Genomic DNA, 23,507 nt, shown 5'->3' with positions numbered 1-23,507 from the left:
GAACTAGCTCTGTAGACCAGGCTGGTCTCGAACTCACAGAGATCCGCCTGCCTCTGCCTCCCGAGTGCTGGGATTAAAGGCGTGCTCCACCACTGCCCGGCAGTTAATGATATTTCTACAGTTAAAACTAAACCTTCAGAAGGGCCTACCAGGGCAGCTTTATATTTACAGGTATTTGAAGCTGAAGCCTTAGATAATGAGTTCAAGACTATCCTGGGCAACTTAGTGATACCCTGTCTCAAGGTCATAAACACAAAGAGCCCTCCTGAAGATTTTAACTTAACATTATCTAAAGCTTTTCTAAGCTCAGTCAATCTGTTATCACTTTAATTATCCTTCTCTCCAAATGCCCCTTTATCTAATCCACAGTTTTTTTGAAAGTGTATCACGATGGTATTTTAATCATTCATTAGTAAGGAGAGTTCCCCGCAGAATCATAAAAGTTTTAAAACTTGTCACTCTCAAATTCCTGCAATACAGATTAATCCCATGTCTGATGGGTGCTGCTAAGAATATTCTATATAAACAACAGTGGGGAGGAGACAAAGCATTTGTGTGCTTCTAGTAGTACAAGTTACACAGTCCAGAAGCAGTGCACTCGAACAGCTGGTTTCATATCTAACCCTCCAATTCCCACCAAATAGCCTTTTGACCTTTAACTGAAGTTTGCTCTTTTGGAAGGTGAAATGTTAACTTCAAGAATCTTTTCAAAATAATCTCCTAATGGGAAAATTATATTTCTAATTTGTCACTTGGAAAGCAGTAGATATTTGAGGGAGTTGGAAATCAGTACCCAGTGCACTGATCAAGATGGCAGCCAGGTAGAGGGAGATCAAAAAAAAAAAAAAATGTTTCCAGAGCTGGGGACTTGATGTTTGATGAAAAACTAAGGAGGAGTCTCAGCCCGGAGTTTCTGATCAGACATGAGTGTGTTTTAGTTTCATGTATAGTAATGTCTACGTTCTTTTCCTCCATTAGTTTAGCAAGGAAACCTACAAATAAGATAGGATCTAAAACAGCTTCTTTCTCTTTCTCTAGAGAAAATAAATAGTCCGCGGAACAATTTCTGTGTTAGTTAGTATTTAGGAACTAGACATACCTTGAGAGAAGAGATTAGAGATTTTTTACAACACAAGCTACATAATTGAAAGTTTTAAGCTTTGATGGAGAAGGATACATTTAGAAACAAACATTCAGTTCTTTGCTTGCTTAGTACAGCATGAAGTCTTTGGATGGCTACACCCTAGTCTTGTGGATACGGGCATGCAGGATCTCTGACATTGTAGGTCAAATTTCACATAGAAACATGCTGAAATGTATTCCTATTTTTTTTGGCAAAATTACCAAATAAGTACAACTTAGCTTTATATGTTTTCTAATCCTCTTTTTATTTCTAAACATATTAAGACAAGATTCATCTCTCAATTTGCAGCTAAAAAGGCATAAATTCTTCACCTATCAAGTTCATTAGTTATGTTTCATAGGTCTTAGAGTGATTCTTGAATTTCAGCATCATGTCATCAGCAATGTTTCATAGAGTCCACAGAGCCTGGAGCATTTACTATTGTGTGTCACCTCTGAGTTCCACAATACCTGGTCTTGTCTTTTCATAGAGTTAACAGCACCTGGAGCATTTACTACTGTGTGCCACCTCTGATTGTCATGGCAATGCTTGGTCTTACCTCTTGCTTTCCTCCATTTCTTTCCTCTTCTTTTCCACTTCCTTTGAGCCTGGCTTCAGTGTGCTGACTGGGCTGGAGTTAATGTCTAGACTCCCTGTTCTCAGTCTTTAAAAGAGGTATGCACCACTCCATAAGACAACATTGTATTTCTGAAGTCTTTCATCGGTTTGAGATATGGGCCTCATGTGTGAAGATTTATATGAATACAAATAAAACAATTTGAAATTTTGGTAGTTATATTCAGGATATGTGTTTTCCGACTTTCAATAATATCTTTAATCTGATTGGTGTGATGAACACTCCTTAGAAGATGAATAAAGTTCATAGTCTATTACCAAATAAAGCCTTATGCACATGATCTATTTAAAAAGTGGACAAGGAGGACTACTGAGAACTCAAGAACAATGGCAATGGGTTTTTGATCCTACTGCATGTACTGGCTTTGTGGGAGCCTAGGCAGTTGGATGCTCACCTTACTAGACCTGGATGGAGGTGGGTGGTCCTTGGAATTCCCACAGGGCAGGGATCCCTGATAGCTCTTTGACGATTGGAGCTGACGAGGGAGGGGACTTGATCGGGGGAGGTGGAGGGAAATGGGAGGCGGTGGCGGGAGGAGGCAGAAATCTTTAATAAATAAATGAAAAAAAATAAAAAAAGAAATGAATACTTCAACAAAAATTAAGCTTAAAAAACAAACAGGAAAATATTAAGTGTGTTTAAGATTATACACAGTGTTTGGAAGATGAGTTTATGTTTTTGTTTTTAGTTTTCTTCAACTTTAAAAATTGTTTAAAATGTACTGTTTTTTAAACTACTGGATTCATCTATTTTTTACCTCCAACATAATAATAACAAAAATGTAAAAAATAAGTATTGTTTGGGAGGATAAACTTATTGCATTAGTGAGTTTTGAAGGTCAAAGCATAAAGTATTGTGTTTGGCTTTTTGGTGTAGTTCATGGTGTAGACTAATTTGACCTATAGGAAGTGTTCTTAGGTAATTTTTCGATTAAATAATATGCAGCCTAAAGTAGCATTGAATGGTATTTAAATGCAAGTGTAGAATTGTTTTTCCCTTTAACTTCCTTCAGTTTCCAAAAACTAGGGCCATGTAAATATCTAAAACTTTACCAATCAATATGTTTAAAATACTTTTTAGAATGTAACTATTCCTAGAATGTTTTTGTTTCAACGTGCATCTTCTTATATACATTAACATTTTCTTTGAATTTGTCATATAGCAAAGCTTCTCATGTACCAAAACCATTATGGAACTAAGAAAATGTGAATTGACAAATATTCTTTGTGAACTGTATTGTAAATTACTAGTTTGAAAATTTGAATTCATAATTCTATGAAAACTTTAAGAATAAATTTGCCATTATGACAAGTTTATCCAGTTGGGAAACTTGGATATCATATGCCTTATGGGTGTGGAGCTTACATGGATAGTTATGCTAGGCATCACTAAAAATTACTTTTATAAATATTTCCTTGTAAATCGCCTTATTGTCTTTCAGATATATGGTATATGATCTTTAAGAAAGTTTCAAATTTTCATATATTTCATGCCTTCTTTTGCTGGAAAAAATATAAATAAGAATAATATGACATGTCATTTAATTAAAATAAACAGATACAAAATCTTGCCTTGTATTTACAGACAAATTTTAATGGAATATTTCATGGTCCAACACAAATATCAGACCCAATGGCACTAATTCTTGTACAGCCTTTGGCTTACCCTGTATAACAAAATCTGTTATTTAAAGTAGACTACAAAATACCTCATGGTAAGTGAACTTCCAAAGACACAAAGAAAATCTTCCATAAATTTAAAAGCTTATCTCAAATTCTTATTGTTATAAGCTTAGGATGTATATAAGGTTAATTGCATTATCTTAGGTAGTTGAAATATATTGGTTAGAGTGTGAAATTAAAAAGAAATTGTTTTATATATTTTTGTTTCTGTTCCTAATCAACATTAATAAACACAAATAAGTGGATGTAAAATTACCTTTACAAAATTTTGAATGTTGGCAATCTCAAGCAAAATTCTTTATGCCAGTGACACTTTTTTAACCCTTAGCCAGCATATTACAAGGTTCATACATTTCAAGGAGTAATGATTAAATGCTATATCAGTAAGATAACACTTATTTTTAAGTAGCTCTCATTTTTTGAAAGAAAGTTCCCTTTAGAAATTTACAAGTTGCATGTCATTGAGGAAACTTAAAAATGAATGGATATGATATGCAATCAATAAAAGTATTCAAAATAATGTATTTAGCATAACAGAGTATGTTCCACATCTCTTGTCACCTTTCACTGGGGAGAAGAGAGTTTGTTTTCTCAATGTCTGCTTTCAAGACTAAAATGCACTAAAAGAAGAAACAGTTCAGTAATGTCCAACAGATAACTAAAATTCAAATTTTATTTTTTTCCATATTTATCAGACAAGTTTTTCTGAGGAGACGTTACTGAAAGGATGGAGTGTAAATGGGAACCCTGTAGGCATGTTTATAAGAGTTGTACATGACATATTTGAAGCGCCACTCAGTACACATTGAATACTTTGTAAGTATATAGGCATATCAACATGCAAGTGTCATGTACTTAATATTACAATATGCATTTTGTTTTGTGAAAATGTTTATGATTAGAGTAGATTCAATAACTGTGTTTGTTTTCTGTGTGATATGTTTCATTTTGGTGGATCTTCTTTACAGCGCAGAATATATTGTAATGCTGTCATAAGTATACCCTTCCAAAAGATATGGTTTTCATGTCATATACATAGAAGCTTTGAAGCTACATTTCTGGGAACATCTGCATTTCTGGACACTGTTTTCAGAGATAAGTCTTTAAATTTTTTTAATATGGTAAACTTGTTGCAAAGTTGTTGACACCGAAATATTTATGATAAGAATGGAGCTTTCTTTAAGGAATATTTATGGTAGAATGAAAAGCTAAACAACCAATTCACAAATATTGATAAGAACTCAAAATGAAGAAAAGAGATGTCATTCCAAACACAGAAATCCTTGGGTCACTACTCAATTGCATCATTGAATCTACACCACGTACAGTGAGTACAGAGAAATAAGTTTGTAAAAAGATCAAAATGTTACATATTTATAAGGAGCAATATTACTAGCTTTGAAAAAGTCTAGATTGCTTTCTGTCCTATTTATGAGATTCAGTCAACACACCAGAACCACAGAGAAAAGCAAAGAGGAGAAATATAACAGCTCTGTTTACATTTTGTACTTGTCCTTAACCGATTAGTGACTACTGCTTTCAACCATTATATTTATTGCGCATGACTCACTATCAGCAAATATAAAAACGTGTCTACTGGGATCATGTACAAGGGAAAGCATCTAAAGAAAGAAAGCATTTGAGGTTTGACAGTACTGTGTGTTCGTGTAATGCTGCATTTCATGCTGCACTTAAAAGTCCATGTAGGAATCGCTACTGCTTTGACCCTGGATGTGGAAAAAGTGCTTAAGTGCTGAGCCCTGGTAGAATTTTATTGTGCCCCTGCAATGGTCACTTGTCTTTTAACTTAACATCTTTGAAATATACAGCATATTTCCAAGGGGATATAGTGTTTTCTTTACATCTTTTTCACATTTGGGCCCATTTTCTCCAAAATAATCACACATTTCACATATATATACATATATATGTATATATACATATATATGGAAAAGATGGTAAAGAGTAAACCAAACATTATTCATAACATAACCACATAACATAGAAACATCTTACTTTAACTTCAAGCGAATTTATAGTTTCACCATCATAATTTCATAAATTTATGTAATCTATTTTTCCTAAAGGAAAATACGCTCATAAAATGGCATTTTATTTTAACATATTTAAATTACACCATTGAAAAGTTCATGTCATGCCTAGGCAGGAAAAGTGAGTGGGCTTTTGAGGCAATATTTTTAATTATTTGGGGTTATTTGTTCATAAAGAGGCAGTTTTAAAATATTTTTTGTTTATATAGAGAACACTTCTCTGGAAATTAAATCATATACACGATTTATACTTAAAACACAGCATTGAATTTCAATAAATTGTTGCACTTTAAAAATAAAATCAAATATCATATTGGATTGCAGATTGTTGCCATCAAATCACTTTTAAAAAGTTACAATTACATAACAGCAAAATAGTAGCTAGGCATGGAAAGAACTGTCCTCACCAAGTTTTCATATTTTACTTATATTAACTTAATGATAGAGAAGTTAAACAAACACATATCCATACACCATAGAATACACTACAAGAAGTTGGCTTTTGAGATTTCCCAGGGAGTGGGGAGTGCATTGTTCTGAGAGTCCCAAAATGATTCTTCCTGGGATATCTTGTAAATATTTACTTCCTCTATTTATATTGAAGTATCATAGCCCATGTTAAAAGCGAGAGGTAGAAGAATTATTGTTAAGTATGCATGGCAGAGAAATTACCAGCTATATCCAATAACTATTGCATTCAGTAGTAATCTTAATACACAAAAATGCTGATGATTTTAGAACCCATTCATATAGACTGTCCCCTTTAACTCTCTTTATTATCGTGCTACTCTCAATCCACTGCCTTTGGAAGGGTATAAAGAAGTGCAAAGGGCTTGTTTGGGTTGTGATAAGGAACAAAGGAGAGTATTAAAGAGAGAATTTCCCCATTAAAATATAGTGACTTTAACTTCTAAATATATCCTATGTTCTTTGAATAAATTTGTGCTAATAAACAAAGTACTTCAATCTATGAAAGCACATACATTTCAAAGAAAGCTCAAGAATGTCAAATTCGATTAGAAATGAATTAAAGATTAAAATCCATGTCATTTCATTCTTTGCATTAATGTCAAACACTAAAGCAAACAAATTTCCTTTGTTAACTCAATAATTATGTAGGAAAAAATATAACTTGCTGCTGTTAGTGCTTTAATACTTTAGAGGTGAATTAGAAAACTCTTGGATCTTATTTAAAGTCTTTTAAATCCCTTTGCCTTAAGTATCCAGCAATAGAATTACAGATATTGCACTGAGTATATTTCAATATTGCCAATGTGTATTTCAAAACAAATTATATTATCTACACTAAGATTTCCTCTTTCCCAGAATTCAAAATGCATATTATAATTACATGGGTTTCCGACATCCATACACAGCTAGTACAAGATACTTACATGTACATACACTGTAGTTACCTATATTTTGCATAGTTTTTAGTGTGTACTTTGTGCCACTTAACAACAAGCATTACTCATCAAGAATTTTCTTTAGGGTTTTTACTTACTTCCATTGCGATCACTGATTAATCATTTCATTTCTTTTTTTGTATTCATTGTAGATTACCATTTGCTAAAGGAAATAAAATTGGGCATTTCCAAAAGGTTTCTGGGACTAAAATACCATGAAAAGGTTGTAGTACAAAAGGAAGATTCTTGTTTTTTGTTTCCACAATTGGAAAACTGGGACTTTATATTTTTATTTTTTTAAAATTTTATGTCCAAAAGGAGCAGAAGGAAAAGCATTTTCAATGTGCCCACTGGTAACACTTTGCTATAAGTGGCACTAAATCACACAATAACTGCTATGTTACATGGAAGAGCCATTACTGTCAAACAGCTGCTGTACATGTGCCTATATGGAATTTCAATGCTGCTACAGTCATGAGTACATAATTACAAGTGAACCTGTCTTTTTAATTGAATATTTATATTTTTTTTTTTACAAAAAACGAACAACAACAGCAACAAAAAACAAACAAAATAAATGAGGTGTTAGCTTCTTTGCCAAAATCAGGAAGGTTGCTTTTCTTTCTCTATTTGTTGGTTTAATTGTAGAGTTTCTATGAAAGACTAAACATCTTTAATGAAATCATCCAGTTTCTAGATTAAATCCCAATATGAGGTTTCTTAAATTGCTTCTTGTAATTTCTGGTAAAAGAAAAGAAGTTGGAATCTCTTTCTCTGTGTTTGTTTTAATATCTCTTCTCTTGAATACACACACATACATTCATACACTCACACACAAACACACGCACACACATGCATGTACACACAAACACATGCATTCACATGCGCTCGCACACACCCGCACACACACACACATCAATCTTCCAATGGGGTATTTTGTCTTTACTATTGCAGCCAGAAACTTTTCCTTCCCCTCCCTCCCCTCCCCCGCAGTTTTGGTCACCATTCTTCCCAGGACATTGAAAAAGGAAAAGAAGACAAGAAGAATGTTGGTTCGGTATTTCTGATGGAGGAAAATCAATGTACACTGTAAACATTTCTGGCAGAGAGGAACTTCTTTCTTAACGAATGATGCTCTGAGTCTTTGAGGCATATGTGCACACAGTTCTTCTACCATGTCTGCTACCTACTGAACTCCCTTAACAGAGACAGAAAGTGGCTCCATGTGCATGCAACTGTGCATATTTCAGGCTTCTCAACTGACATGAGTCCAATTTAGAAATCCTATCTCAATATTTTATTTGCCGGAATGGGGAATGCCCAGAATTCTTGTAACTTATTTCCTTTAGTGAAAAGCAAATAACATTTCAATATAGAAAAGTATAACTCCATCACTTTTTTTCCAGGACAGGAAATGATATTGAATCGAAACTAGCTATATTTAATGGAAAACCATTTGAAAAGATCCCAGAAATTTTATCTGCCAGTGGTTTTCTTTTTACAAATTCTAATGGGTATATTTCTTGGAAGGGTTAAAAGAGTCAAATGTCTTAAAAGGCAAACATTCTAATTTTACAGTGCTATAAATAATAACGATTTTAGCAGTTGGAGCCAAGTAGAATACAGATGAAGAGGATGTAAATGCAGCAGCGATGAAGAGTAGCAATTTTGCAAATGTATCCTGAAATTAGGCTTTAAATAGTAATTGATGATGCAGTTATACAACGTACTTAGCAATAAGAACCTTTCCATTTTGTACTAACAGGATGAATTTTGCTGTGTGGAGTCTTTCTAAAGATTATGCATTGAAAGATATGAGCAGTTTATAGACCTATTCTAGTTTCAATGTGTCTAGAGGCACCTACCTGATTCTCTCAAACTACCATACTATATTAACATATTATTGCATTTTTCCACAGATGGTATGGAGTGAACTGTAAAAACAAGCATGCAATCACATCAATGCAGACTTATTTCCTTAAAATGTCATACTGTATATGATTTATTATGTTAACACTCAACCACATCATATTATTTATGTTCTGTATATTTTGAAAAAGTGCTGCTTGACTGACATCGTCCTTTTTCTTTTGTAATAAATCAACAAGATAAATGCTACACAATTAAAAAAAAATCTTGGATTTTCTAACATTTTCCTTGAAAGTTTGATACTTTTCTGATAAATAATCTAACATACAGCACCCTTGTCTTCTATTAGATATTAACACAGGATGTTGTATCCAGTCATTCTGGTTCCCTCCAAATAAATTCCAAGGTATTGTTAAAACTCTAGGTCATCACGCTGGCAGACATCACAAGTACAGCTACCATATTGTAATATTTGTTTTCTTCTTAAAGGTGCAATGTTTGTAAATGGGAAAGTAATTTTTTAATCTAACTGGATTTTATTCTTTAGCTGCTAATAAATATAATGAAAACTATTCTAGCAATATTATATTTCACCCAAAGAAATAAGACTTTATATTGACTCCGTGTCATATTTAAGATTACAGAATTTCATAATAGTTCAATACACCAAAATTTCAAAATAATCCAGAGAAAGAGACTTTCACCTTGGAGTTAAGAGCATGGCAGGGATTTTCTATCACTCACTGTTTCATAAGTTTGTACCTCACAGAATGCATAGACAGGAATTTAATATAAAGAATTAGTTCATTTATACAGAAAACATATCCTAAATACTTCCTTTTTGGCAAATCAACATAGTTAAGCAGCCATTAAACTGCCAAATTAAAATGTGTAAGTTTTATTTTTTTTTTTTTATCAAACTAAGAGTTTGTTTTTAGGTTATTATTCAACTGTGGTTGTGATTTAAAACCTGAGGCTGTGCACTGGTTGTTAGCTTAAAATTACCTTTCCTTGTAACATTGTGCTTCCATTGTATAACAAATAAAAATTAACAAGAACTAGAAAAATTTGTTGTTGACAGTGCTAGGACATACAGACAAAAATACTAATATATGTTATCTACTTATAATATCAGTTTAAGTAATATCTAAAGGGATATAATGGACATTAGAAAATGCGTACTTATGACAGAATAACCTACAGCCAAAAAAGTTAAATATGTATCAAATAATGTTTAATTGGATTTATTATATGCACTATATACAGATACTAAAATGTCTCAAAATTGTGCCCTATTTCAGTTTTGTTTAGGCAGGTGAATTCTTATGGAGCAAATAAATTATAAAATCAAATAGAGAAATGAATGAAATCTTTATGATTCCCAAAGCAGTTAAATGTTCGTAATAATTTATTGGTAAATGAAGCTACAATAACCTAATGGTAGGATCTATATAATAATATAAGGTGTCATGTCATGATTATAATCCATACACATGGTGCCTGTATCAAACACTAAATTTTAAAGTAGCAACTTGATACAGTATTACCAGTATAATCTCAAACATTCCAGAAACTACACTACACTGTCTTCATTTTGTGTTTTCTAGGGCATATGTTTCCACAACATGTTATCTTTGAAGATAGACAAGTAGAAAACATAGTTTGTAAACCTCTAATCTTTGATTAAACATAAGCACGTTAGGCCATTACCTAATCCTGTGGCTTGTGAAAACTGTTCAATAAATTCTATGACTTAAAGGAAAACAAATGTAGGGGTGGGGCTCTGCATACATTTCTTCAGTGTATAAAAACAACTCAATATCATGATCCAGCGAGATGATTAACATTGTTAAGGCTGTATATTCAAGCACTGTATGTTAAAAGAGCAATGGTGTAAAATTTAGGCAATAAGAAATGTCCTGCATTATGGATGGTACAGTAATTAAAAGATGATGCTTTCAACTGCTGATTGTTGGTTTACACTGGCTACTGAGAACAGTACAGTATAGGTGTTAATAAAAGTAGTAGAGGGTGCTTGGAATGGTTTCTGGAAGATGGTTTGCCAGTTTTCTCCAGCAGTCAGCCTGGTAGGGAAAACTCAGAGCATGTGGCCCGAATTTTAAATGAAATACTCTTTTTTCTCTTCAGCGTTGACTTGGCTGCCTTCAGCATTGATAATGGCCGTGTCGGCATCTGGTGCATCTTCAGCTCCTTTAGCTTCGTTTGTTAGATATGTTCCTGTGGGAATGGAAAGAAAATGATGTTAGTTCCGGAGGTCTAATAAAAAACCGGCATCGAAGATATATTTACTTACAAGTAAAAAAGCCGCACAATTTCAACTTCTAAACCTCTATCCTGTTTCTTTTTCTCATTTCTTAAGAGAAGTGTTTCAAGCAAAACTGCAGTTATTTAAAGGCAAGAGGGAGTCTTCAATGATTAGTATTTGATTTTGAATTCTTAATGATTGATAAAACCGTAAAGGAAGCTCAGCTAAAACAATCAGTACCACTTACTAAGATGTATGCAGTCGATGGTCATCTTAAATGTTTACATTAATTTTTTGTTTATTCAGAACTGAGCTACCAAAACATACAAATTAAAAATAAACATAAAAACTCAAAAGTTGAAAAATAACAAAACGAAACAAACAAACAAAAAAGCTCAGAAAAATAACAAAAACTGTTTTGAATTGCCCAAATACTCCTGGGCATGAAAAATCATACTGAACTATGTCAATAAAGTTTAGATTGGACGATTATACAAATAAAAATAAAATGTATAACATTTTAATTAGAATACTTCATACTAAACACAATTTTCCTACTAATAAGGCTACATATATTCCCATACACTTATAAACAAAATTTTTAACCAAATATTTAGGAGTTAAATTTTATCTCTACAAATTTACTACTTTCTTTCAAGTTTTGTTCAGTTTTTTTTTTTTTAACTCAGAATTAGATTGGTTTAGTGAAATAACATTTAGACAATGGCCAGAGTTTCCATAGTGAGCCACTGGTTCAGGGGGAAGAACATAAAATGCGTAGTTTTCTCTATCACTGAAATCTGACTACAAATGTCTGATGGTCTTGTTTAAGGAAATGTTTAAATTGATTGATTTTCTACTGTTAAAGGTAGCACAGCATTTACCAGTAATACAATTAATGTTAATAAGATTAATTTTAAACTATTTGAAATATCAATTATCATCACTTCACTGAAATGATTTAGGATTTATGTCTCCAAATCCCTCCTTCTTTCTGTATTCTTGCCTCCACTCATGTCATAAACATATGTGGCTATAGATTTCAGAAAAATATTAGTTTCCAAGCCTTTTTAAGTCAATGCTAAGAGAGCCTTCTTTTACGATTACTCACCTTTATGTCTTGCCAGATATCGGCCAAGCAGAAAAATGGAACACAGCGTGACAAACACAACTACAGCCACTATTCCTCCTATGAGAGCGTGATCAGGGCCGTTCTGGCCAGCCAGAGAATTAGGATCTAGAAGAGAGCATGGAACACTGTTTAGACAGTCTGTTGCTTTCTCCTTAAACACACATCTAGAACTAGAATGAGTCATTTTGAAATAGCATATTTCTATTAAAATGAAGTTGTATTACTGTATATTATTTCAATCATCCCATCAACAAATACTGTTGTTGAATCACCTGGGGAAATAAGACTGCACAAATTAATAAGTTTACCATTGACCTTATATTTTAAGGAAAAAGACAGTATGAATCAAATATACACTTACAAGCTTGTTCAGTTATATATTTTTTACTTGATAGTCACATTTATTACTATATATGTATGTGTCAATTTCTATATAGATGAGGAAAATCCAAATGTACCATTTTAAAATAAGATTAAAATCTGGGGTTTAATAATTTGATATTTTTCATGATACATGTAATATTTAAAGCTCTGAAAATTGATACTTTCTCTAAAGAAGTCTTAAAAGAAATCCAACAATAAAACTTTGGGGAACTCAACTTTCAAAATCCAGACAGTCATAACAAATAATTTCATCAGAGAAAACTGAGGAGGAAGGAAAAGAAAGATCTGGGAGAAGACACTGTGTGCCTGATGAAAGAGAGCGTTAAGCTTTGGTGACAGGGTTACACTCCTGTCACATGCTGACAGATGGCGAAAGGCGAATAATCACCAGTGAGGATTAAGTGTTCATTGGATTTGTGGTTTTAGAAAAAGTGACTAGAAAAAAAAAAGTTAACAAGAACCTTTTACATTATGCTCTTAATAGGGTATGCTGGAAAGAAATCAACCAGTAAAGGATAAAAAGATCAAAAGAAAAAAAAGCAAATCTAGATGTTTGTGCACTCAAATGTTTAAACTTGCCAGTTATGAAATTCATGCAACAAGGAACAAAACTCAATGAAACTCTGAGTAAGAAACTGCTTGAAGGTTCAGCTTTATGGCAAAGATCAAATAAGCATGTGCTTCTCCTTCCACGGCTGGCTTCTTGCCAAGATCCTCTTGTGGTTTTTCGTACTTTAGAGGCAGGATCCAGAGGTAGGAGAAAAACAACAAATAACTTTTGGCTGGCACTAATGCTTTAAAATAAATAAATAAAAACTTTAAGAGTAGGGGAGAAACGTCTATCTGACAAATAGATTAAGACGTGTGATATTTAATGGAACCAGTGTCCTGTCAAAGAATCATATCCAGACAAATATAACAACCTGTGTTTAAAACTTCAAACAACCTACAGATTCCTAAACCCTATGAAAGGAAGAAATGGAATGTAAAAGCTGTGTACGCCTGATGGAAGTCATATTTCCCAGCACCTACTGCAAGTGCCATCATGGAAGAGAGTCTTACAGGTAGAAAGCAAAGAAGAAACACCACCGTCAAAGCTAAAGTGTATTCTGATACTATTCTGTCATGCTTTGTAAGAACTTTCATTTTCCTCTCATTTTCAAGTGTGAGGAGTGTTAATTAAGAAGGGATACCATGGCTCTACATGGAAAAGAGAAGAGTATTTGTGCACTCTTGTGCATGGACCAGAAAGGGTATTCATGCATAGCTTGTCTTAGTCGGCCACCCCTCTGGATAACACAGCCAGCATGACAACACTGTGCATACTTAAATATCTTAGAGTTTCAGTTGAGAAGACTAGCTTTATGTGATTATAGGTTGTCCATGTGAAGAGATAGCATATTTTTTGTAAGAAACAAAGATTTCAAGTATATTGGTAATCAGAAGGTCACACTAAGGCAGAGATTTCTGACAACACACATTTCGTATTGCTTTTAATGCATAGAACTAAATGTTGTCTAGGCTTTCCTAATGTTGGACAGAATCATGAGATACATTTTAAATAAGGAATAAAAAGATCAGAAAATATATGGTTCCCTTAATAATCTACCCAGGTGAACTAATAAGTTATATTAAATTCGAGAAATCTATTGTCATGAGTAATGTCACCTAAGGAATGAAAAGAAAAACAGAATAAAATGTATACACAAAAGGATAAATTAAAGTGCTTGAAAGGACATATATACAAGCTAAAGATACTTCTTTTTTTGAGACTAAGTTTGCTTGGGCTCAAAATTCCCAGCCACAGTATATCACAGTGTGGGAGACATAGAGTTAGAAAAAAATCACTTTTTAAAACAAGGAAAATAAAAAGTCAATCTGCTATAACAGCTACCCTTAGCATTTTATATGGATTTGAGTTTCTGTATATTTGTAGCCAAGTTTGTGCATCTCAAAAGGAAAAGAAAGACGAGAAAGAGGCGCGATGCTTTCTTTGTTGTCTTCCCTTACGTCAAAGTTCACAAAGCTGTATTCTGCATTTTTCTGTTAGAACTTTTGAACTTCAAGGTATCTCATTGGTTTTTTTTTTTTTTTTAGGATTTCCTTCTTGAAATTTTCCTTCATGAATTGCTCTTCTCGCATTATTGTACTCTATCTTGCATCCACAAGTTACCTAACAATCATTCTTTGAAATCCTTTCAGGAATGTTACTCATCAACTTAAGATTTTTTTTTTTATATTTTGGTCTCTTTCCCTTGGAAGTTTATCTCATCCTTCACTTTTCATTTTTTTCTGCATGTCACTTTGTAGACATTTACATCCCTTATATTAGTGGGTGACGCATCTTATTTTAGTGGGGAATATCTAGGTTTCATTTAAATGAACTATAAGGTGCCATCTGGGTAGTTGCTTGACTTTGATTGTGGTGAGCTCAAAACTGAAGCCTTGAAGACACTACTCTCAGTTGCAGTCAACACGAGCAAGGCCTTTAGCCCCCGATTTTCTGTTTTAGAAGCTCACTTTATAAACAGTATTATAGTTTTAAAATAATTTACTTTCAATTGTCTTTCATTTGTGGTCTTCTCAAACACATGCACGTTTAAAACTTTTATGCGATCAAGTCTAATTTTACATCAAGACACAGAGGTTTATGGGTAACAATGTGAAATACTATGTCATAACAGAATATATCCATAATGATCTATATTATTATTTAAAATTGCATGAATCATATGTATAATATTATTTTTGTGTAATCTGTGTTAACTTATTGAAAAATTTTGTAACAGGCCCTTGTAGACCTAGAGATACTAGTACATCTGATGTAATGTTAGAGGCACCAGTTTTAGAACCAGCATGTAGACCCCAATAGTTGGCAAAATGGGAACAACGACCTGATCCATCAAAGGCTTAGTCCATAATTTCAAGATCTAGAAAAGTTATTAAATGTACTAACCTTTGCCTTTTGGATTTTGTAATTTTGTTTCTCCCTAATGTGTCCTGCTAACTAAAGTGTCTCAACCAGGATGTGTGTTTTGTGCATTTAAAGTAAAGTATGGCAAGGTGGCGCAATTTGGTCAAGTTCCCTGTGTAACTTATCAGTTAACAAATGCAGACTTTCTATTGACTTTAAATGTATGCATCTTCTCTGAAGAAGATACCTTTTAACATTTTGTAGGTTCCAGTAAGACTCCAAGGGATACCAAGGACAAGGGTGGCATATCCCCAGGGCCAATAACTTATGGAATGGATAGTTGCATGGGAGTATGTACTCAGAGATGTTGCAGGGCCCCTGCTGGTCTCCTGCCTTTGCTTCTGTCAATTCGGAGTCTCCCTGAACCCTCCTCTAAAAACAGGAAACTACAGAATATCACCTAGATCTGTACCCTTTAGAGGTGAGTCTTTTATAGTGCCTTCTGCATAAGACACTTAGGAAATGCTGGATACTTGTAGGAGGTCCTTCTGTTTATGTGTTGCTTTTATTGGTTAATCAATAAAGAAACTGCTTGGCCTGATAGGGCAGAACTTAGGTAGGCGAAGAAGATAGAACTGAATTCTAAGAAGAAAGCAAAGTCAGGGAGAGATACCATGGAGCAGCCACAGACAGATGCGCCCGGTAGGCCACTGCCACGTGGGAATACAGATTAATAGAAATGGGATAAATCAAGATGTGAGAGTGGTCCAATAAGAGGCTAGAGATAATGGGCCAAGCAGTAATTTAATGAATACAATTTCTGTGTGATTATTTTGGGTGTAAGATAGCCAGGTGCTGGGACAAAGGACCCCCCACTCTCCTTGCAACAGGATACAACCCAAAAGCTGGTGTTTGGGGTCCATGTGAATTGTCACTGGACCCCCTAGTTTAAGTCTGTATCGTGACTCTTACTGTAATTACTATGTGTCACCCCTGCCTTTCTGTGTTTCCGTCAGTTCTTTAGCTCAGAAAAACAGATCTAAAATAGAAGGAACTTTTCCTAGCCACCCTGCACTCTGTAGAGGCCCTTCCAAGGGGGCCCACAAAGGTGGGTGTCTAACACACAGATAACACATTATAAGACACTTCCGGAACAGTCCTATATCTGACTCTGTAAAATTTCATGAACCGAGGCAATACTGTGCTGTATTTTAACCCAGTGCAGCCTCTCCACTATAGCCCTGAAAGTGACTGATGCAGTTCAATCTATCAAACCTGACCTAATGGATGTCCTGTTACAAGACGTTGAAGAGTACTGATAGGATCAATATTTTTCAAGTTTGAATCACATATGACAGAGCCACAGTTGTCACCTTAGACAAGACAGTGTGGGTCCAGTCTCTCAGCAAGAGACTTTAGCACAAAGCACTGATCTTCTGGCATCAACTCAGCATGTTACTTCAGTAAGGGAAAAGCTATCACTGTGCACATGAACCATCTATATGCATTGTCCCTAGCTCATGTCCATAGAGCTAGGGACTATATAGAGAGGGGATTCCGCACCTTAGCAGGAAAGATCAAAAACAAAGAGATCCTGATTTTACTAGAGGCCATTTTACTGCCAAGAAATGTATGAATTATCCACGGCAAAGGACATCAAAAATGAAAATCCAAAGAGGCACAAGAGAACCAGGCAACAGACTTGGTCACCTACAAGGTGGCCCTTAACAAGTGGGGCCTCTCGGGATCTCGGTTATCCTGCCAGAACATGGATTGCTCCAGTGCCCAACCTATACATTGGGAAAAAGTTGACGGGGTGGCAAAATGGAAGAGGGAACAAATGGGGGGGTATTGCAAGATGAGAGCTGCACTTTTGGCTGGTCTTAGAAGACAGGTGGGCATCAGAGTCCACCAGGCCACCAATCTGGGGGCAAGTAAACCTGCTGGGTTCCTCTGGCCCAGATGTTACATATCTCAACTAGGCAATCTTGTCAAGTTCATTATGCCCAGAGGTGCCATTCTGTACAAATGAACCCCAAATAAGGAAGAAAAGCTGTGAAGGAATCTGTGTCTTGGGAATCATCCCATGTGGACTTTGTAGAGATCAAACTCACAGTTCTTTTGTATAGTATTTACAAATTTTCATAGAAACCTTAGTTTAAATTTGTAATGTTAATCATTGAATTTATAGCTTTGCTTAATTTCTTGTCAGTTATGGATACCTTATAATATTTGGGCAAAGTCTTCCATAGCACTAATAATTATTTTACCTTAATCATCTTTATAATTTATGCAAAACATTACAGCTTTCATCTCATCAAGAGTATAAATACAGATGTTCTTGGTGCTTTTAATGTTTTAATGATAGTTTAGATGCAGAGCTTCTTTACATCTCTCGTGATAAAAATAGCTTTGTAAAAATTGACACTCACTATGTGTTGTTGGATATGCTTTTTATTTCACTGTCATCTGTTATAGCTAAAAGTCTCTCCTTAATTATTATTCTTAGCAACTAAAATAAGTAATGGAGGACCAGTTAAGTACCATGTGAACAATGCAGGGATGAGGGATGATGCATAAATGATATGCAAAATATCTTATATATAGCCTTCCATTCATCTCCTTCTATCAGAAAAGTAAAAGATGAAGTGTGGCCTTCTGAAGGTCTTTACAGATAGCTAAATTTACATTATTATTCAAAGAGATGCATCGTCTATCTTAAAAGATCATTATTTATTCTCAAGTGTTAGCTTGTGACTTTTGGCAGTTAGTCTGTGGGCATGGGAGAAAGCAAGCTTTGCCAGGTGGTGCTGTCATTCTCTATGACAGGAAAATGGAAGTAATACATTTAAACTCTTTTGAGCTTAACGTCTTTCAGCTAAAGTGTTTTTCTTTTTTATTATTTTTTGGTGCTTGATAAAATGTTCTAAAGAGAAACTTATGTCAATGTTATTTAGGATTAGTAACTCTTGATATTTAAGATGTCAAAGATAACATCACACTGTAAATTTATTTGAAATTTCAGTGTGATGTGAGCAAGTCACAAACTATAAAACCCTATCTACAAAATCATGGCTGGGGCATTATTGCTTGGTTTCACAGGTCTTTAAAACCAATATAAATGATACCATAAACATATATGAGTCTGTAAATCTACCACATGTATAAAAACATGTGAAATGGCAGAGCTGTGTGAGGCTCCTCTAAAGCATAAGTCAGAGAGATGTGGGTGACCAGGCTTCATGCTTCTGTACTTCAGACAGGATCAAGTCCTGTGCAGGATACATTGAATCCTCCCAGATGCAGTGAAGCACTTCCTGTGGCTCAGAAGCCAGTCTTTAACTAAGGTGAATCAGTTCCCTTGTGAGATCGGCATAGAAGGTCCTCTTCCTCCTCATTATAGCAAGTTTTGAAGCTGTCTTTTCCTCCTGGCCCTTCTGAGATCTGGTCTTTCTAAGTTCTTATAGTAATCAGTCCCGTCACCTAATTACAGGATATTTGATGCCTTACCTATGTCAGCATAAATTCTTTTTTTTTTTTTGGGGGGGGGGGTTTCAAGACAGAGTTTCTCTGTGGCTTTGGAGCCTGTCCTGGAACTAGCTCTCTAGACCAGGCAGGTCTCGAACTCACAGAGATCCACCTGCCTCTGCCTCCCAAGTGCTGGGATTAAAGGCATGCGCCACCACCGCCCGACTCAGTATAAATTCTTGACATACAAGGGACAATACAATTCCTTCCTCTGCTTGTGGTTTTTAAAACCTGTTTGAAATCCCTAAGATTTTGGAGCCCCTGTTCAAGTCAGCCATAATTTCCAGGTTGAAATTCTTCTATACAGTGTAAATAATGTCTCTTTATTTCTAATTAATTTTTGTCTCAGTTTCTCTTAAAGGTTTAGGGACATATTAGTACTATGTAATTTATCTGTCAATTGTTACCATCACTTTACAAACAAATTTAATTGCATTTTATATATTTTCAGTGTGAAAAAACACTAAAGATTAAAATTTTATGTCTTTATACAAAATCTAAAGTTAGGCTACATTATTATTTTTATAACAAAATAAAACATTATTTAAAATAAAACTAACTTTCAAGAGAAATTTTGATTAGCAAAAGCTTAGTACATGGATGATAATGTTAACAAAAGGAGAGAGAAACTATTCATTCTAATTATTAAGCCATTTAATATTCTATGTGTGTCTTTGTACAAGTTTCTAATACTTTTTTGAGAATTCATACAAAAAAGTTATATTGATCCTTTGTATCTACTTCTAAGTCTTCCTAGATCTTCCTCCTCATCTTCCCTCAAATCCATGTCTTTTTTTTAAATTTTTAATAGCAAAGTGAGTCCAACTTGTGTTGACTTTTTATTCTTAGATGTGGGGATAACTACTGAAGTGTGATCAGTTTACCAGGGATCATATATCATTAAGAAAACCTATTTCTCCTCATCCTAGGTGTCATCAAATGTCTGAGTTAGGAGAGGAGACTCTGAACATTTTCCCTGTCTATATTAGAATTCTGTATGACTTGATAGTGTGCAGTTCTTAGGTAAGCAATCACAAATTCTATGACCTATTATGCTGAGATACAGTGTTTCACTGATGCCCACCAAGTCTGCTGGCACATACAATCTTTCTGCTACTTCATCAGTGATGATTCCCAAGCTGTGGGGTCAAGTAACGAGGACGTATTTTGATGTAGCTTTCCAGTGACAATGATTCTCTCTGTACTTTGATAAATTGTGATTTTCTACTTTTGCCAGATTTTCAATCTCATCCTTAGAATATGAATAATTCTAATCACATAAGATTAACAAGATAAATGCATGACTGCCATGAAACACCATAAAAGTACCTCAAAAATAAACATCAACTAAATGTTAAAACTATGTTACAAAAACGATGGAATAAGATGCCGAGTAGAATAATAGCTTTCCTTTTTTTGTCTCAAAAAAGAAACTCTTAACATCTTTGACTTACAGTGTGTGGATGGCTACTGAGAACCATGGTAAATGTCTAAATAGAAAGATGGGGAAAGTACTAATAACTTTATTATTGTGAGGTTGTTAAAAACAACACATGGAACTTTGATGAATTAGGATTAAACAAGACAACATCTTGTTGAGCTTTAAGTCTTCCAGGCCTTAGGTTATACAGGTATGTTTTGTTCATTGCACATAAGATGTTGACTCATATACTCATAATAATTCTGGATAAAAAAGATGAATAAACTGTGGAATATGTTTACAAAATAGTGTTTGGCCGGGCGGTGGTGGCGCACGCCTTTAATCCCAGCACTTGGGAGGCAGAGGCAGGCGGATCTCTGTGAGTTTGAGGCCGGCCTGAACTACAAGAGCTAGTTCCAGGACAGGAACCAAAAAACTACGGAGAAACCCTGTCTCGAAAAATCAAAAAAAAAAATGAAATAGTGTTTGGAAAGTACACAAGTAATGATTAATTTGAGTTTCCAAGACAGCTCAGATTCTGCTCATTTTGAAAACAAGACCTGGAAACAATGAGGTATTGCATCCATCCTCAGTGACCACTGCTTATGTTGCTTTACTCCATATCACATTGTCATTCCTGCTCTGTATGCAAATTTCAAAACTCAGTGATTACTTCTGCCATGACAACTTTAACAAAATTATTTAGCTCAAGAGCTTATCCCCAGGCTCTAATTCCCACAGTTAAGCATGATCATCTTTAAAAGTATAAGTCATCTTTAAAAGTATAAAGGTTGTATTATGCATTTGTAATGCAAGCTCAACACTTCTTTTCACCTACAAGAACCAAGCAAATTAAGTGAACGGGAGGTGGGGGGAATAATATTTTTTGTTCTGTTCCAATTGATGTTGTATACACCAGGGTGCACTGAACACTGAAATATTGCCCTTTCCTGATGTTAAGTCATAATAATACCTCTTCTATTTAAACTGATTCAGAAATTACTGTTAAGTAAGCATGACTCATCTGACTTTTCACTTAATTACTGTTCATAATAGTTTTGCTCTAATATTAAATTTGCATTTTACTATGAACTTATAATCCTATGTTCCCGTTTCTTAAAATACTAATGCTTCACAAAGAGGCTAATAATGGCAAAAATAAGGAGTCATTACATTTTATTGGATAGAATACATTGTTATTTGGCATTATATGGCATTTGTAAAATCCCTAAAGGGAACTATATAAAACTTTTACAAAAGGGCCATCTTCTAGTTTAAGGTACAATTGGGCTTTCTGATGAAGACCTTGAGATCAACTTCTAAAGAAGAAAACATAAGAAAACAATTTTTGTGTATGTGGTTTACACTTATTTTCAGATATAGCATATTTGAGAGTCAGGTGCCACGCCATATGTTATAATTTTAGTAGCTAGAAACTGTAGCATGAGGTTTAGCTGGGCTACAAAAGCAAGAGCCTATTTCAAAAACAAAACCAGTGAAACAAAACTATATACGACTTTACATTTATGAGTTCTATATTAAGACTACATCACACAATAGGTTTTCAGTATTAAGCAAAGTAAATCTTAGGAATAGAAACACTAGCCCTCATTTTAAAGGTGTCATTATTACACATTTGCTTCCACATCAAGTTAATATGTGTCAAACATCCAGTGCTATTATTCCATCACTATTAGAAAATAACTGAGATCATTAGTTTCTAAAGAAAAGAGGTTAATTTTGGATCATGACTTTAAATACCCAGTCCAAATTGGACCAGAATCATTGCTCAGTGCTGTGGTGCCATGTGGCAATGGCAGAATATATGGGTGGAAAAAGAGCCCTTCACTTAAGGAGGCTTCACATTGGAAAAGGCCCAGCACTTCTGGGTAGTGCCTCCCTGCACACCAAGTTTACATAAAGACAGTCTGATGCACTCGACACACAAACTTTTGCATATGTATGCGTTTCTCTGTATTGGACTTCCTATCCATAAGGATTTTATCAGTTATTATAAATTTATTGTTATAATAATGATGACTTTATTGAATTATAGAATGCCATACTGATTAACTTATATATACTATAGTTTATATTTTTATGCTAATGAAATGCAGAAATAATGTTATTACCACCTACACTAATTTTAAATACTCAGGTATCTATTTCCACTTCTAAGAATGGCACTTTTTAACATTTTTCCTATGAGTTATTATCTTAATTACATAACTATTGACCTAATTAACATTCACTTATAAAGATCCAATAATATTCTGGGCATGAATAAAATGTAGACTCTATTTGTCCGTGAGTATGAAAATTTAAATGAGACATGTTTCATCATATATTATTTGTATCTTTAGAAAACCAATGTTCCATCATCATGTCTGCCATTTCTCTGCTCTTTTTCTCTGGTGAACTCTAGCAAGTATTCCTTTTCTTTTTTTTTTTTTTTAATGTGACTTCTTTAAGGAGGAAATATCTTAACTTTGAAGAACTGTACAACTCCAGCAAGGACTCTCAACCTGTAGAGTAGTGCAGCCATTAGTGCCAAGAGCCCTTCATAGAATGGCTCGCCTCCTTTAGTACCTTCATCCAGAAAGGGAGAAAACCTGCAGAAGATTACCCATGTGATAAGGGCAAGAGAGCAAAAGAAAGGAATGCATTGCAGGTTATCAAGGTGATCAGGGGAAAAGCCTTTGGCTGCTTAGAGAAGGCAGATAAAGCACCTGACCCAAGTCTAATTTTCCTGAATTAAATACTAGTACTCTTAAAAAAAAATCAATGAAGATCTCAAAAGATCACTCGGAACTGTAATATAAAAGTTCCAGTTTAAATCTGACATTTCTTTCACTTTCTCTACCTGTGAATGAGGACATATCTGCTATGCCTTTCCCAAAAGAGTTTGGTTAAAAATAGTTTATGTGGAATCTGCTAGAATATGAATGTCTGTCTTTTCTTAAAACTCGTGTTGAAATTTTAAGCAATTCTTATGATGACATCAGAAGGTGGAAAATTTTGTAGGTCGTTAGTTCATGAGGGCTATTGCTTTGTTAGTGGAATTAGTGCCCTTATAAAAGCAACCCCACAGATCT

At 34.4% G+C, this 23,507-nt stretch overlaps 1 protein-coding gene across 3 annotated transcripts in view; it reads right to left on the bottom strand.

Annotated features, from left to right (window-relative positions):
- Nucleotides 1-3,335: 3,335 nt before the first annotated feature.
- Cadm2 (cell adhesion molecule 2) overlaps nucleotides 3,336-23,507 on the bottom strand; it is a 923,902-nt gene continuing 903,730 nt past the window's right edge. For all 3 annotated transcript variants that reach the window (XM_026786947.1, XM_026786960.1, XM_005345233.2), the window contains 2 exons: nucleotides 12,146-12,271; nucleotides 3,336-11,006 (listed from right to left, as the gene is read on the bottom strand). In XM_026786947.1, coding sequence (XP_026642748.1) covers nucleotides 10,888-11,006; nucleotides 12,146-12,271 — 245 coding nt within the window. In that variant the 3' untranslated portion in view covers nucleotides 3,336-10,887. The remainder of the gene's footprint in view (nucleotides 11,007-12,145; nucleotides 12,272-23,507) is intronic.

Source organism: Microtus ochrogaster, chromosome 2 (assembly GCF_000317375.1).
Source record: "Microtus ochrogaster isolate Prairie Vole_2 chromosome 2, MicOch1.0, whole genome shotgun sequence".
NCBI lineage: Eukaryota > Metazoa > Chordata > Mammalia > Rodentia > Cricetidae > Microtus > Microtus ochrogaster.
Note: the sequence above shows the minus strand (reverse complement) of the source record. Positions and strands in the feature narration are given on the sequence as shown.